A 16,514-nucleotide genomic window follows, 5' to 3' on the forward strand; every position below is an offset into this window, starting at 1 on the left:
TTTCAAGTACGCAAAAAAGGTTCCCAGCTCTCATGCATTCACTGTCAAACTACTTTTGCTAATTTGCTAAAACCTCCTTTTTTTGCCGATGTTTTTTGGGGTGCTGCTTTCTTGATAATACTCGTTAACATGTGCATGTCTAGATTAGCTAGAACATTCAAAGTTATTTGAGTTTTGAGCTGTCTGTCTGTCTTTCCATTGAACCTTTGGAAGAAGTGTGATGGCAGTCAAATGATGACTAAGGCTACTGTTGTAGCACCATATCGTCAATTTGTATGCTCGACTGGATGTCTTTTTTAACTTCACAAGTACCATCATTAATGTTTTGTATCATAGCTTTCGTGTGGTCCCAAAGCAAAAAAAGAGGCTGGGATGCTACCCACACTGATAACTTCCCATTCCGTCTTTCGATTTGTCTTGCTTAAAAGTTTGTCTAGATTTTATTTTTTATGAAAAAAACGGACTGTTGGAATTTTATATAAAAATTACTGAATATCGAAAACAATATTTTCTGTGAAATAATATAAGTTAAAAGCCAATATTTTAAATTTTTAAAAAGCTATTTGAGTCGAAAGTAAATTTTTAGCAAGTTTTAGTATTGTTTTTTTTAGAGTTTTATTTTTTGTAAAAAAAAACTATCAATTTTATTTTTCTCAAAATTCGTCCTAATGTTGAAAACAATAATTTTTATAAGTAAAAGTAGTAAGAAGCTATTATCTCAAATTTTTGAAAAGATATTTGAGTCGAAAATCATTTTTTACCAACTTTTGTTAAATTTTGTTTAGGTTTTTATTATTTGTAAAAAAACTGTCAATTCGATTTTTCTCAACATTTTTCAGAGTGTTGACAACAATATTTCTTATAAGATAAAATAAGTTTGAAGCCTACATTTCAAGTGTTTGGAAAGATATTTGAATCGATATTCAATTTTTACCAACTTTGAGTAATATTTTTTTTAGATTTTTATTTTTTATAAAAAAAACTGTCAAATTGATTTTTCTCAAAATTTTATCAGATGTCAAAAACATTATTCTTCGTTGCACAAAATTGTTTTGGAGATGAAATCATATTTGAGTCGTCAAATTTTGGAGGTGACACATTTTCTTTTTTTTCATTTTCGTTAGGTGGTTAGGTGGATTTTTCAAAAAATATACTTCTTTATAAAATTTAATTCAAGTCTCTAGCGTTTTTTGTTCGTAAGAAATTTAGGGCTAATCAAAATTTTCACTTTTTTTTTCAAACTGCTATGGTAAAAAATCACCCACGCAATTTTCTTGAGAGCCCTTTCTGCATCTTTCTGCCTTATTATCTGTGTAACAAAATTTATTTGAAGTCGATATCTCTCTTGGTTCTTGAGCTATGGAGGACGAAAAAAACGTCGCGAACGTACGGAATACGGGCGTAAGGACGTACGAACGTACGTACACACGCACGCACAGGCATCTTTCTAAAAATCTTTTATTTCAACTCTAGGGACCTTGAAACGTTGACAAAATGTAAAAATGTTCATTTGACAAATCGGACCCATTACAATAACTTCCTATGGGAAGTTAAAAATGATGCTTAATCTACCCTGGCATTATTACTAATGATCTTCATAGTCAAACAGGTGTTGAATTGATTTGCACAAGAATTCGAAAATTAACTGATAATTTCTTAATGAACTGTGATATTTCGGACAACCCTTTGGTAGTGCAATTAAAAACTTAAAAACGTATTTATTTATTTTTGTTATTTATTACTTACTATTTATAGTTATTTATTTATTGTTTATTATTTATTATTTGTTATTTGTTATTTATTTTGTGTTATTTTTTTTTTATTATTAAATAAGTATCTGCTTTTGGTTTTTTAGATTTTGTTGCTAAATAATTTGCTTGTTTCTTTATTTATTTACTATTAATTTATATTTTATATATATATATATATAAATGTTTATGTATGTGTTTAATTTACTTATTTATTTATTTATATTTAGTCAATTAAAATGCAACTTTTTTATTACTTTACGTATCCTTTGTGTTTTAAAATTCAATCAATTTCTTACTGAAATGTTTGTTTTACTTAAATGAAGGTTTTTATCATATTTTCCTTCAAAATATAAATGTTTTCTTTTTGTAATTATAATGTTGTAAAAATAACTTATTAGGTAGAAAGATATATTTTTAATATTAAATCTCTGTGTAAACTGACCGGTAGCAAACCAAATAATATTTTAAAGAAAAAATAAAATATCTATTTATCTAAAAGTAGCTAAGGCTGCTTCCGAACAGCAATACTTACTTTTATTGCAAAAATTTGTACGGAAGGCCTTAAAAAATTGGAATTTCGAAGTTTGGTTTCCTATATCAATATGCGAGGTTTATTCACTACACATTTATGGGGTCATGCTTTCAACATTGAATTCCAATTTGAAATCCTAGATATATCTAGACCTTGAGAGTCAAACAAGTTTGAAGATTCATCACAACTACGAACATCTTCTCTAAAACTAACTCTAACCATTTTGTTGAAATCTAATTTAAAAAGTTCCAATGCCAATCACTACAATGTCCTCTGTCATCCTGTCTGCAACTTTTTCATTTAGCCAAAAGAATTGTTTTGTCAAATTATTTCCAATTTCTTTGTTTGTTTGATCCAAAAGCCAAACATTTTTTTAAAAAACAAAAAATCATACATTTCTACACGACCAATCAATTTAAACCACCAAAAAATATCATAGCGCCCACGTCTCTGTCACCGTCTACCGTCCACCGACGACCGCGACGAGACGTCCTCGTGTATAGAAATATAGTATAGGGGGGTATAAAAAGTCCTTATTTTAGTTTTTCATTTCATTTCATTTTTTGGTTTTTTGTTTTTGTTGTTGTTGTCGATGTCATGCACAAAACTCACGTTGTGGTTTGTAAATTGCATTTGTCAATCAACATATCCTCCTGGTTCTGGTTTTGGTCCTGGTTCTGGTCCTGATTTGTTCTGTGAAAATAATGAAAACTCCTTCTTTCCAAATAATACACCTTTTTTTATTTAAATTGACAATCAGCATTTTTTATTCCAATTTCATTTTCAATATAATTCTGTTTTCATTTTTGTATTTTATTTTTCATATATAGCTACATACTGTTGTTGTTTTGGTTTTTTGTTGTTGTTTTGTTTGTTCTTTTTTACATTTTTTGTTTATTGTGTTAAAAACTCAAGCTTTCTTATATTTAGGTAATTTTTTTTTAATTTTATTTATACATTTAATTCTATTTGTTGTTACTTAATAACTTTATTTTTCAATGGTACATAACTAGCATCGCAGTCTTGAAAGACATTCGAAAATAATTTAAAAAACAAACGTTTTTGAGATAATTTCAAAAGTAATTAAAAACAAATTAAATTTAAAATTAATAGTTTTGATGCAAAAATATTTAAATATATTGATAAAATTTTAAATTTTTGCATCGAAACCTTATTTTATTTATGTCTACACTTAAGAGTCATAGATAATAATAATAAAAAAATATTTGTTTATAATAAAGCTTCATAATCCGTATTTTTTGTATTTAAACTAACCACTCATTTATTTTTTGTTTTTTTAATTGCAATAATTTTATTTTTAATTTCTGTTCAATTAAATTTAATGTAATTTTTTATTTGTTAACAATTTTTACTTAAAATATTTGCATCTAATTATTTACAGAATGCAGTGCTTTCAGAAAACAGGGAACGTTAAAGTGTATAGAACAGTTTTGTTTTTTGTTTTTTAATTTGTTAGTAAACAGAAAAATGTTCAAGTTAGTTGTTTTTCTTAGCTGTCTTCAGATAGTTTTTGTTTTTTAGTTTTACATAATTTTTGTTTCTACTTTTGTGTATAATTTTGCATACGTGTTGTTTTTGTTTTTAGTTATTTTAAATATAGTTTTACTTTAAAGTAAAATACACTTTGTCTCGAAGCGTGGCATAAATAGTTTTAAATTTTTTGTTATAATTTTTATAAGTATTTTTTTGTTTTGTTTATTAATTTTAAAGCATTGCCATTTTTAGAAATTTATATACGTATTTTGGTTGATATTGATAGTATTGTGTATTAGTTTTTGTTAATAATTTGTTTTCTCTATAAGTGTGTGTCCTAATAGTTTATCGGAAATAATAATTAAAAGCAAAATATGTTTATTTTTTTAATATTAAATAAAACATAAATAATAATCTATAGTTTTAGTGAATATGATAATAATTTAATTCTTTTAAATTTAACACTTTTTAGCTATTTTTTGTTTTGGTTTGGACTAAATTTTGTTCAAGCACTGTGTGTTTTCCTAGATTTATATATTTTTGTTTTAATTTTATTTCCGTATCGCAATAGAACTACAATCAAGCATTTTTGTAATAAATTATATAGTTAACTATTTATACGTATATATTTTTTGTTTTTTTAATTCATACTAATCCAGCTTTATGGTTTAACACACTTGGTTGTATATAGATATAAATATTTTTACTTTTATTTTTGTTCTATTTCTATATTGAAAACATTCAACATAAATTTGTTTTTAACAATTAAATATATGTATTTTTTATGATATATTTATAACTACATAATTACAGATTATTTTCTAAATATTTTTAATATAATATTTTATATTGTTTAAAAATTAAACGTTTTAAGGAAGACTTTTTACTTGATTGTGACCATTTTTTTTAAAGAATTTTTATTTTTGTTTAGTTTTTAGTTTTTTACATAATTATTTTAAGTAATTTTATTTTTAAACAGAAAAAAATGGTCTGAAATTTATAAAATGTTCTTAGAACATTTAACCGTATTTTTTTGTTTAAGTATTTAATTGATAATTCTTGTTTTAGGCAAAGAATAAAGCAAAAACTGATAGAAATATTTTTTTTTGTTAATTTAATTTGTTGGTTTTATTTGTATAACTTAACATAAAAAAGTATTTTGTTTTGTTTGTTTTAGTTTAATAATAAATTTTAGGTGTTCAATATGATATGTTTATGTTGTTATTTTTTTCATTATTTAATTATGTATATTGGTATTTTGTAATTTTTTTGTTTCTTAGTTTTATTTTGTTAGATAATAATTTTTGTAAACTTTTTTTCTTTGTATAAACAAAAATTGTAAGAAAAAGAAATAAATCACAAAAGATAATAAATGTATATTTCTTATATTATATTTTTTAATTTTGGTTTGGTGTTAAATCTTTAAATTAATTACTTAATGTTTTTAATCCTTTTATACAGTACATTTATTTACAAGATTAAATTTCCTTAATTCCAGTGTATCTTTTTTTCAATATTAACTTGAAATTGTAACTTTAAATGAAAAAAGCGTATAAATTTAAGAACAAAATGAAAAACTTATTTTGTTGACATAAAAGAAAAATTGAATGGAACTAAATACGCACCTTTGGGACATAGGTGGCATCTTATAAAGAATTTATTGGTAGTATTGAATTAATTCACTCTTAAATTGGATAGTCTGGAAAACTGCAAAGTTCCACCAAAATATATGGATATGTACAGTGTACGACGAACTTAAAACAAGACATTCATGAAACAGGATCAATTATTTTCTCGCAATCGTTGCGTAACAGATATTCCTTTTCGAGTACCACATGGAGGACACCTTGGGCCGCTGCTTTTTTTTTTATTAAATGGGTGAATTTGTTGATATATGTTTTTCGGCAACACTGGTTATGACAGCTCTCATCAACATCTTAAGTTTGGTGTTAAGTTAAACCATGAATTGACTTACAAATCAACAATGTCACCTAGATTGTGCGATTTTACGGCTTTAAGATCTTTTTGGGGTTATGTTAAGTCTTATGCCGAATCCGACAAATCTGCTTCGATTGACGTATTAGATGTAAATATTAAAGAATTTATTCGTGAGACACCGGCCGCTAAATTAGAAAAGGTATGCCGAAGTTAGACTTAGCCAAGCAGCATTGGCCAACATTTGCGTGAAATAATTTTCAAACAGTAAATTATATCGACCGAGTTATCGACTTTCCATAGTTGATATAAAATCACCCGTTATTTTAAAAACATTTTATAGAGTTTGATATCAGATTTTTTTTATATGAAATGCGTTAATTTAGTATAGATGGAGATCTTTTACGGTCGAGGACTCTGCGAGTTTCCAAAGAGGAACTGATGTTCAAAAGTTTTATTATCAGGTAAAACAAAATTCACAAGTAAATAAACTTCGAATCGAAAGCGGCAAAGACGTAAATATGTGAAAACATCATATTTAAACCGCCACGCAGTCGAATGACTATATATAATGACAATTTCTGTAGACTGTATAACGGTGATAATGAACCAATATCCACTGTCAGATAGGATTAATATAGACGACCGATACCAACAACCTTTTCCCCCCGACTAAGACAAAGTAAATAAGTCTAATAAAGACGTCAAAGCAGATGCATTGAATGTCAAGCTCTTCAAAAAAAAGTCGTTGATAATAAATTAAGGAGCAAGCAACAACTTCGGAAGAAAACATCCAACTGAAATCGGAAAACTTTAGACGAATCAGTCTCCTTTACATCCAAAATCTTCGCTGCCCTTATATATGAACGTTTAAAGTCCATCGTCAACAACCTGATCGTTATCAATGTGGATAAGGTCCGGGAAAGTCGACAGTTGATGGAATATTCACATTACCACACATCCTGAAAGAAACTCAAGAACATCAAATTGACAGCCAGCATCTCATCATCGATTTCAAGGCCGCATATAACAGCAAGGTCTTTGTCCACCTAGGCTCCGATATAACTGGGAACACGGAAAACAACACCAACTGTTTCCACTGTTTCTTTGGGTTAAGCAAGAAATTGAGTAGAAAAGTCCTGTAAAGTATTGCCTTTTAGAACCCTCATGATACTCGTCCTGCTATGTAGAAGCATGAACTATAACAAAAGCGAATAAAAGCACCTTGGGTTGATTTGAGAGAAAAGCTCTTCGCATGATCTACGGTCCCGTATGCATTGAAGGTGAGTGAATGAGAAGATGAAACGACGAGCTGTAGAGCAACGTAGACTTAGCGAGAAGGATACAAGTCCTACGATTTTTACACGACAGTGCATTAAAGGCAGACTGCAGATTAAGTGGAGCTCACAAGTTTAAAGTGACCTCAACCAGCTAAGGACAGAACTAGATGTAGAAGTTTGTTGGTTGAGGCATACACACCTTTAAAAGAAAGAACTCTTTTTCATTGGATTCGAAATAACCTTTCTATCTGTGCAATCAAGTCTGAATTCCAAAAAAAAAACGCTGGTGTGCCCCAGGGCACCGTTTTATCTCCGACAGTGTTTAACTTCTAATCTATTAAGCTGGTTTGCTAATGAAATCTCCTATAACTTTTCGTTCTTTAGTGTTAATACACACTTATACCCCATATTTAGAACTTCAATGGCAAAGTGTCGAAAAAGCTTTGCAATAAGGAATTAACAACCCCGTAGAATTTATTCAAGTTTTCTCTGTAGCTGTTTTAGCTAAGAATATTTCCGAAAACCTAAGGATATAAGGTCTTTTCACAGTTTTGTCAGTTCGTTTATTTAAATTTGAAACAGATAGTTTGTTTATCATGGGCCTTTCAGAATATTCATCGACCTATCGTAAGTAACCCAGTGTACCTATGTGTTTTTAAAAAAGTAACTCATCAGTTTCAGAAATCCAATTAATTTGCTTGAAATGTAACAACCTATAAGTTTTGTTTAGGATGTATTTGAATAAAAAAGACGAATTTTCTATAATCTGCGCTATCAAAGTGTGAAAGGACAAAAACAAAATATAGAACAAAAATCGATTTATTCCTTGCTATGAAAAATTCAACAAATCGCACTCTTAATAAAAGGTTACATTTATCAGATTAGATAGTATCTATTTCTAATTTCTAAAAACTATTTTTTGTGTTATATCAAAAGTTTTAAAATAAAAATTGGAAAACCTATTGAAATTGAAAACGTTCTGTAGAATATCAAAAATAAAAATGAAATAACTTACAGCAAAAAAAAAGAACTTTTAAATAGCTCAATTTATACAAATTTAATTCTCATTTTAATTTTCAACCTTTATTTCAATTACAAACAAAATTTCCAGGAAACTGAACGTTTAATTAAGGAAATCAATTTAAAAAAAATTACAAATTGAATTGAATTGAAACAAAATAAAATTGAACCAAAATAAAATCCATCTCTGATAATATTTACAAATTTTAACCTGTTAACCATTTAAACAAAAAATAAAATTAATTTTAATTGCATTCCAGTATTTAACTGTACATATATTTTTGCATATATACACACTTACACATTATTCAATAATATTGTTCTATACAGTATTTTCGGGGGAGATATAACTAATTTTTACAATTTTTGTTTTAAATTTAAGGTTATTTATATTTATATACTTACCTTTTCTACTTTATTTTATTTTTTGGTTTATTTATAGTCCTACCTATCTTGTTTTATAAATATTTCTAATATTATTTATATACTTTTTTGTTTATTTATTTTTAAAGACAGCAGTCCGTACAAAACGATAATCTATATATTTTTTTAAAAATTAATTTTATAGTAATTTAATTTTTTTTCATCATAAAACTATAATTATTTTAAGTAATATTCTTCGCGCAGTAATTTTTGTTTTTTAATTCTTTCACTCATTTTCCTATTTTTCTTATTTTATATTTAATTTAATACATAATATTTATTGCTCTTTTTGAAATTTCACCGTTAACAAGAATCTTCATTCTTCTCTTGGATAATATTTATTATTTCATTTAAAAATTTCTAGTTCGCCTTTTGTTTTGTTAATTTGCTAAAAATATTAATGATTCTAAAAACACAAATTTCTTTTAACTTGCAGCAGATAATTCGAGGTTTTTAAAGCGTTTATGATGCTCGCAATTTTGGAAAAAGCCACTAACCAGATTTAATTTATTTTATTTATTAAATGGTGATAGCGCACGAACTATGACACTTTTTTTCTTCAACTTTTTGTTGTATTCTCTGCCTAAACAACAATTAACCAAAATGTACACTGGGCGTATACTTACTTTTTTGTTATGTTGACTTTTTAATCATGAATTTTTTTGTATTCAGATTGTAATCAAAATGTATTGGATTTTTGAAATAGAAATGGTGGCAGCCAACTCATGTGTGAGGCTTAAACCACCTCTCAATGGACCAGTGACAATACTGGACATACTACTATTCTAGATAGTTTCAGATCTATCCCTGATCGCTTAGACTATACCACCTCTTGGGAAGAAGAGACCCCCGGAAGACAATGCGGTACACTTCTATACAGAAGGTTCAAAGACCGATCACGGAGTTGGAAGTGGTATTTATTCGCCACAACTGAATCTCAGTCTATTCTATAGACTTCCCAATCAATGTAGTATATTCCAGGCAGAAGCACTATCCTGGCTCAAAGAAATCGTTATGTAAGGATACATGACTCTTCTCAGACAGCCAAGCCGCTCTTAAATCTCTCGCGTCTGTCTCCACAAACTCTCAAACAGTCCACGATTGTCGATTATCTCTGAATGAGATGACGGAACAGTTTCATTTGGGTGCCGGGCCACAGAGACATTTCGGGAAATTGCAAAGCCGATGAGCTCGCCAAAAACGGAACACTTCTGCCTAATGTTAGACAAAAACATAACATAGGAACTTCACTTGCTACATGCAAATATTTTCTCAAACAATATGCTCTAGAATCAACAAATGCTAGATGGTCACAGAGTACCACCTGCCTAGCAACCAAGCAAATATGGCCAAGCATAGACTTAAAATGGTCAAAAGGCTTAATATAGGCTTGAGCAGACAAAGTATAAGCTCTACAATTGGAGTAATAACAGGACACTGCCTCATAGGAAGACATGCTCATGGACGAGGACGAAGAGGAAATGGTCCAACACCTTCTATGTACATGCCCAGCCCTCTCCATTAAAGGGAATAACTTTCTCGGTAATCCCTTCTTAGATAATACCAGTGAACTGGCAACGATTGACATAAAAACGTCTCTCTAACTTTATTAAAAGTACAAAATGGTTTGTTTAAGTTCATTACTCTCCCATGAGAAATCTCATTAGTGGTATCACAATGGACCCTTGAGGTCTACGTGAGTCAATGACATCTGGACAGCCACTCCAACCTAACCTAACCTTGAAATAGAAGTCAACGAAAGATTCTTAAGAACCTTGTCAATATGAGCAATGAAGTTATTAGCTTTAAACTTTGACAGATGATAGTTACATCCGTCAAATTGGGGTTTTCAAATCAATGCCATTGGTCAACAATAACCTAATTTAAGCACCAGAGTTAAGGAGAATTGGATGCCGATAGGATCAAGGTGACCACTTTTAAACCGAACCTTAGTTTTCAAATGCAAGAGTTTTGACGACTGGAGGGAGCATGCTAGGGTGCACAAACGATGGAAAACCGCGATACTTGATTCAGAAAAGTTTAAAATTGGATGTAAAAGTGAAGAACGATATTTTGTGTTTTTAATTGGAACGGGTAGATTTTGGCTGTCACTTTGTTTTGCTTATGCCATATCATCATGGCAAGTTACACGATTGAACGTCATGTTCAAATGATAAAACTTTGTTATCAAAGTGAGTGTTCGTTAATACAAATCTTGCGCGCATTGTGCCACATTTTACGGTAGACGTGGTGGCTCTTCACAGTGGACTCTTTAATTTTTGGTGGCCAAATTTGAGACGATCGGTTCAGTAAACAGTCAGCCAACAACTGTTCGTTCAAGGTCAGCAAGATCGGCCGAGAACATCACCGCGGTCCGCAAAAGAGAACAGTAGAACCCGAGGTCGAGTCTGTTCCTCGCCGTGCATAGGAACTTGGCCTTTCGTAGACTTCATCTTATCGAATTTTGCGTTAGGACTTGGACCTACACCTGCAACAGATCCAACTGACTCAGGAACTCAAAGTTTATGACCATGGACAGCGCCATGCGCACCGTTTGTTCGTTGACTGGGCTTTAAATCAGTTGGAAGAGGACCCCACTTTTGGCCGAAAAGTTAACAAGCAAAGTTACCGTATATGGGACAACACCAACCAAAGCCAACGTGAGCCTCACCAGGTGATAATGCATCCTCAAAAATGTACCGTTTGAAGTGGATTTTTGGTCGGTGTTTTGGTGTAATTGGTCTGTATTTTTTTGAAATTGACGTAAGCGAGGCGGTCACTGTCAACAGCGAGTGCTATACAACGATGATAACTAATTTCTTATGGCCCAAATTGAACCATTTGGACTTAGACGACATGTGGTTTCAGCAGGAGACCGCGCGGCGGTTCGTGTCACTCAGCAAACAAACACGACATCTACTAGTCTTTATTGAAAAACCCTATATATTCTTATTTTCTTTAAGACTTATATGTATTTAACGCTTCAGTATAACGCACATTTCTAGGCTAGTGATAAATAAAGTGCTCAAACTATTTGTAGACAATGTCACAACTTATTAATTTACTTTGCCTGAGCAATATTTCAATTTTCTCTCGTAAGAGAGTTAGTTGCATTCTTTTTCTCAAGCCATTCAATCGTTATACCTGCAGTTCCTACATCTTCGAAGATGACCTTCGATACCAATTTCTATCAAACAGTCATGTATAAAGCTCCGTTCTTTAGCCGTACTACACGAATGTTAAATGCTTTATTTTATTAATGTAACACAACGTCGTTTAGGTGGCTAGCATAACTGTATTCGTAGTATCGTATTCTGACACACTAGTTGTGCTATAGCTTAAACATCGCTTAGTGGATATTGATGGCGAGTACTTGAATTGTTTGCCGGATACTTTAGGCGCAAGTTGGAAAATTTACATCATCAAGATGGGTATTAATATTTGTTGTTACATGGGCTGTGTCATCATCCAAGTCCGTTGATCGTTTGCTGAGAGCAAGCGTACAGCAAATAAATTAATTGATTTAAAAAATGCTAAGCTTTTTTATGAACAACCATTTATAAACTGTATAAAGTTAGCAGCATAAAAACACTGTATTAAAAACTGAACTTGTGAATTTAGGTTTCAACCAAGAAAACTGAACTGAAGCGATGGTCAAAATCCAAAATCCAAAAAAGTTGAAAATTTTATGTTGTGGAGAGTAACAACTTTTAGTAAGGAAAAATTGAATTAAAAAAATTCTAAAGTTATTTTTCTTTTAAACTTTACAACTCAAGGTTATGTATTTTGCCATTTCCATTTGTGATCCTTTCCATCTCACAAAGATTGAAACTTAATAATTCTTTATGAATTTCTTTACAAATTTAAGTAGGACAGAAAATAATCCTTGAGTATGAACCAATATTCCTCACATAAGCCTTGACAGAGCCAAAAATCTTAAATGACATTTAATTAACAAATTAACAAAACAATAGACAAAATTCCAAGCAAAACCATTTAATGTCTGTTGAAATCCTTTCCTTACATCCTTTGTCATAGGGATGCAATCATTTCTGTCATTAAATTATTCACCTGCTGAGAAATGCAACTTCTTGCTTACGACTTCTCTTAAATTATATTTTACACCTCTTCAAACTTCTTGATGTCCTAACCTACATACATATACATTTTATGATGCATTCTCACGCACTCTTAATCATCATATCATCATTCTACATATTATACTTACAACGGGTCTTTCATCTTATACTCTACACATATTCCTAAAATGCTTATTCTACGCAGTTATAGTTTAAAATAGCGGACTTACTTCCTGTTTTCATACTTTCATAGTTGAACTTTTCGACCGCAGATATATTTCTAGTCCTTGGCGAATAATCAATTTAATGTCATGTCTCTTCGTAGCTTGTCTTTAAAAGGGTCCAGCTAACGAATGGCAATAGGGAAAACATCAGAGATGTTAGGAGGGTGCAACTGCCTAGGATGGTTGTTGGAGAATTGGCACTACTACTCTCCGGCCATATTACTTCGACTTCGGACATCTTGAATATGCTTAACAGTCGGTGGGATTGTAGTTCACTGTGTTCGGTGTTTATGTGATGACTTATGGTCTTCAAAATATTCGTGCATTCCTCCTGTTGAAGAAACAAAAAACCAAACAAAAGGAGTAAGTTAAAGGAGGCTCTAATATATTTTGATATTTTTCAAAGAGGACTTTGGCATAGGAAGTTATTAATTTACCTTTTCTTTTCGGAGCAGGTCGATGGCTTTCAGCTTTGCATCATGTGGTAGTCGAGCTGCAATTATAATATTCTCATCTGTCATGTTGAAAAGAGTCAGCGTGCACATCGTCTGTTAAAGAAATTCAACCGAAAAATGGTGTGATTTAAATTAGATTCAACTTAATTTTAAAAACAGAATTAATTAAACTAGATTAATTCAACTCAACTCATTCATACTTTTTAAGGCTTCTTGGTTTATATAGAAAGCATATAGAAGGACGAATCAAAAATGAATTAAAGACAAAGGCAATGGACTTCAGGTTTTGGACAAGTTATAAGCCACGCATTTTGTCTTCTACCTTAGCAAGTATTTGAAATAAAACAACGTTTTGTCATATTCAGGTAGTGAAGAGTGGTCCCGTTCTTGGGCTCCTATGTTTACAAGACTTTTTTAAAACTCTGTTTCAGACACTAATGGGGTATATTATTTTCTTACACCAAGATAAAGCTTTAAAATTGAATTGTAACTAACTTTGTGGAGTCATAAGTCCACAATACTGATATTTACTTCTAACCCAATGATAAAAAGTCAAAAATCTTTAATAAACTTATTTATTTAATACAGGGACTGAAAAGAAAACCCACAGTTGTTGTATTTAGTGAAGATCCATCACGATAAAAATGCATACCCGTCTAGATTGCTAAGATAGGTAGATTTCAGTTTTGACAAGTATAAATTACTTTAATGATAAAAATAAAACGATAGACTCTTGAACTTAAAAAATGTCTACATAAATTATGACAATTTTACAGTCGCAGATCACAAGACCAAAACTTTTGGTAAACCTTCTTCTTAAAAGTGAAATAATCATTCTTACATTCATTTCTCTTAAGAAGCACTTGTTTTTTTAAATATCAAAATAAAGTGACTTCCTCACATCAGGACAAATGATCACGTTCGGATTTTGGCTCACTTGGAGGAGTCATAATTAAAAAAAAAACTTTTTCTTAAACATAAATTTTGAACTCACAACTATGTGTTGAAAATCTTTACTGAGTAGCAATTTTTGGTATGGTTCGAGCACACTAACACTATATTGAGTTTTGATTCATCACAATGTGGCTTGCACTTTCAACAATTATTAATAAAGGGTACCCAAAATCTTTTGTATTAAAAGTAGGAAATTGGAAATAATCCCATAATTTTATTTACCAAAATATTAGCAATTAAGGTTTTTACTTTTTGTAAATAACGATTTTTGTTTATTTTTAATTCATTAAATACTAACGTTAACAATTCTTAATATGTACTTAAAATCCAAAAACTTAATCTAGACTGTTGAAAAACATTAATTTCCAATCATTTGGAGAATTAATAAAAGGGTAACATTTATTTATAGATGTCAATTAATTGATTTAATTGGCCATGTACACCATAGTTTGATCTGCTAAAACTAGTATTCCATGGTTTCTGGAGTCTTATACTTGAACGACTTAAACTAAAGTTTAAACTACCAAGAACTGATGGTGATGAAATTTGTCCGTTTATTATTCCAACAATAAAACAAAACTGCAAGTACATTCTATGATTTCTCAAGGAGGGAGATTTATAAGCGAAAGTCTTTGTGAATAAGGCGGTAATGGATAAATATCATGAAACCACGAAAGGGACCGTAGAGAAAAAGTAAAAATCTTTTCTAAATGGCTTCGAGTCTTGTGTACGTTGTAGTAAGGTGACCAAACTGTACAAGCATATTCCAGGACTGGTCTCACAAATGAAACAAAAAGTAATTTTAAAACATATGGATCTCGAAAAACACGGCTAAATCTCTTAATAAAACCCCGAACTCTATTTGCTTTTTTAACTATGAAGTTAATATGTTCATTGAATGTTAGTTTAGGATCTAAGACAACACCCAAGGCAGAAAATACATATACTCTACTTAAAGGACAAGGATCCAACATGTGAGATGTAACTTAAAACGATTGGAACTTTTTTGCGTGTAAGACTCATAGTTTTACATTTGCCAACATTTAAAACAAGACAATTGTTATTGCACCATTTCCTGAATAATATTAAGTCTTCTTGCAAGAGAAGTCAGTCAGATGTAGAGTTAATTTAAAAGAAAAAATAATGTAAACCAAGTCATTTATAAATAAAACAAATAGAATAGGATCAATGTGGCTACCCTGGGGGACACCAGAATTAACAAGAAATGAACTTGAACAATCACTACGAAATTTAACACTATAACGTCGATCTTGCAGGAGATCCGGCTTATGAAATAATCGTTAAAACCTTGCTGCAATAGTTTTTACAGTAATGTTTTAAGAAACAATTTGTCAAAGGCTTGTTGAAATCAGTAAAGATACAATCTCCTTGTTCACGTTTTTCAAAATCATCTGAACAAAAGGACGTAAAGTGAAACACATTAGCAACAATTGAACGCTTTTTAACAAAACCATTCTAGTTACTTCAGTGAAAAGAAAAGACGCTATATACGATTGACTCAAAGAGTTTTGGTGTCACAGATGATTTAGCAATAGGTCGGTAGTTTATTATTCCATTTTTAGGACCTTTTTTGTGTACTGGTATTATGAAGGAGCTCTTCCAGATCAAAGGAAACAGCGAGTTACTTAAAGACGTGTTGGAAAGAACGCATAACGGGTGTGCTTAATACGCAGCACATTTTTTTTTAAATGAATGATGGTAGACCGTCGAACATTCGTCAAGTTGATTACAAGTTTATTATGAATTTTTTTTACGTTTGGGTTAAAAAATGGTTGATAACATTCAAGTTAGCCTGTTTTTTTTTTATAATAAGCGCACACTCAAGGGGATATATTACCCTTATTATGTAGACACAGTGTGAGCACTAGGAAAGGGAGAGAGGGGTTGAAAGGAGATGTCGGTGCACATTGGTTTTGAATTCCTGAATATTGCAATAGCTGGGAAAGACAGAGTGTGGCAAGGCATTCCACATTCGCATAGTACGGCTAGAGAACGAATCTCAGTACTTGACAAAAGGACCAAAGTTGGGTTCGAGGGTATATTGATGAGCTTTCCTAGAAGCGCGAGTATTACGGTTGAACTGTTTAAGGGGAGGAATGCAGCTAGTTAATTCTCTAGAGCATAAACCATTAAAATAACGGTAAAACAGGGTGAGACAAGAAACATTTCGACGATGTTCAAGTGACGTAAATGATCTTATGATGGTAATATCACCAATCAGTCTAAATGCTCTACGTTCAATACTATCCAAGAGGCTTAAGAAAGTTGCAGGAGCACCAGCCCAGATATGGGAGTTATGCTCAAGCATTTTTGGCGACATCGCGTATGTGATCGTTCCACAAAAGG

The 16,514-nt window shown here is 30.9% G+C and overlaps 1 protein-coding gene across 4 annotated transcripts in view; it reads right to left on the minus strand.

Annotated features, from left to right (window-relative positions):
* Positions 1-12,122: 12,122 nt before the first annotated feature.
* LOC129943330 (uncharacterized) overlaps positions 12,123-16,514 on the minus strand; it is a 371,384-nt gene continuing 366,992 nt past the window's right edge. For 2 of the 4 annotated variants that reach the window (XM_056052677.1, XM_056052678.1), the window contains exons 18-19: positions 13,176-13,286; positions 12,123-13,069 (exon numbers count right to left, since the gene is read on the minus strand). In XM_056052677.1, coding sequence (XP_055908652.1) covers positions 12,824-13,069; positions 13,176-13,286 — 357 coding nt within the window. In that variant the 3' untranslated portion in view covers positions 12,123-12,823. The remainder of the gene's footprint in view (positions 13,070-13,175; positions 13,287-16,514) is intronic. The other 2 variants (XM_056052679.1, XM_056052680.1) reach the window with 1 other exon arrangement.

The sequence above is a fragment of the Eupeodes corollae genome, chromosome 1 (assembly GCF_945859685.1).
Source record: "Eupeodes corollae chromosome 1, idEupCoro1.1, whole genome shotgun sequence".
Taxonomy (NCBI): Eukaryota; Metazoa; Arthropoda; class Insecta; order Diptera; family Syrphidae; genus Eupeodes; species Eupeodes corollae.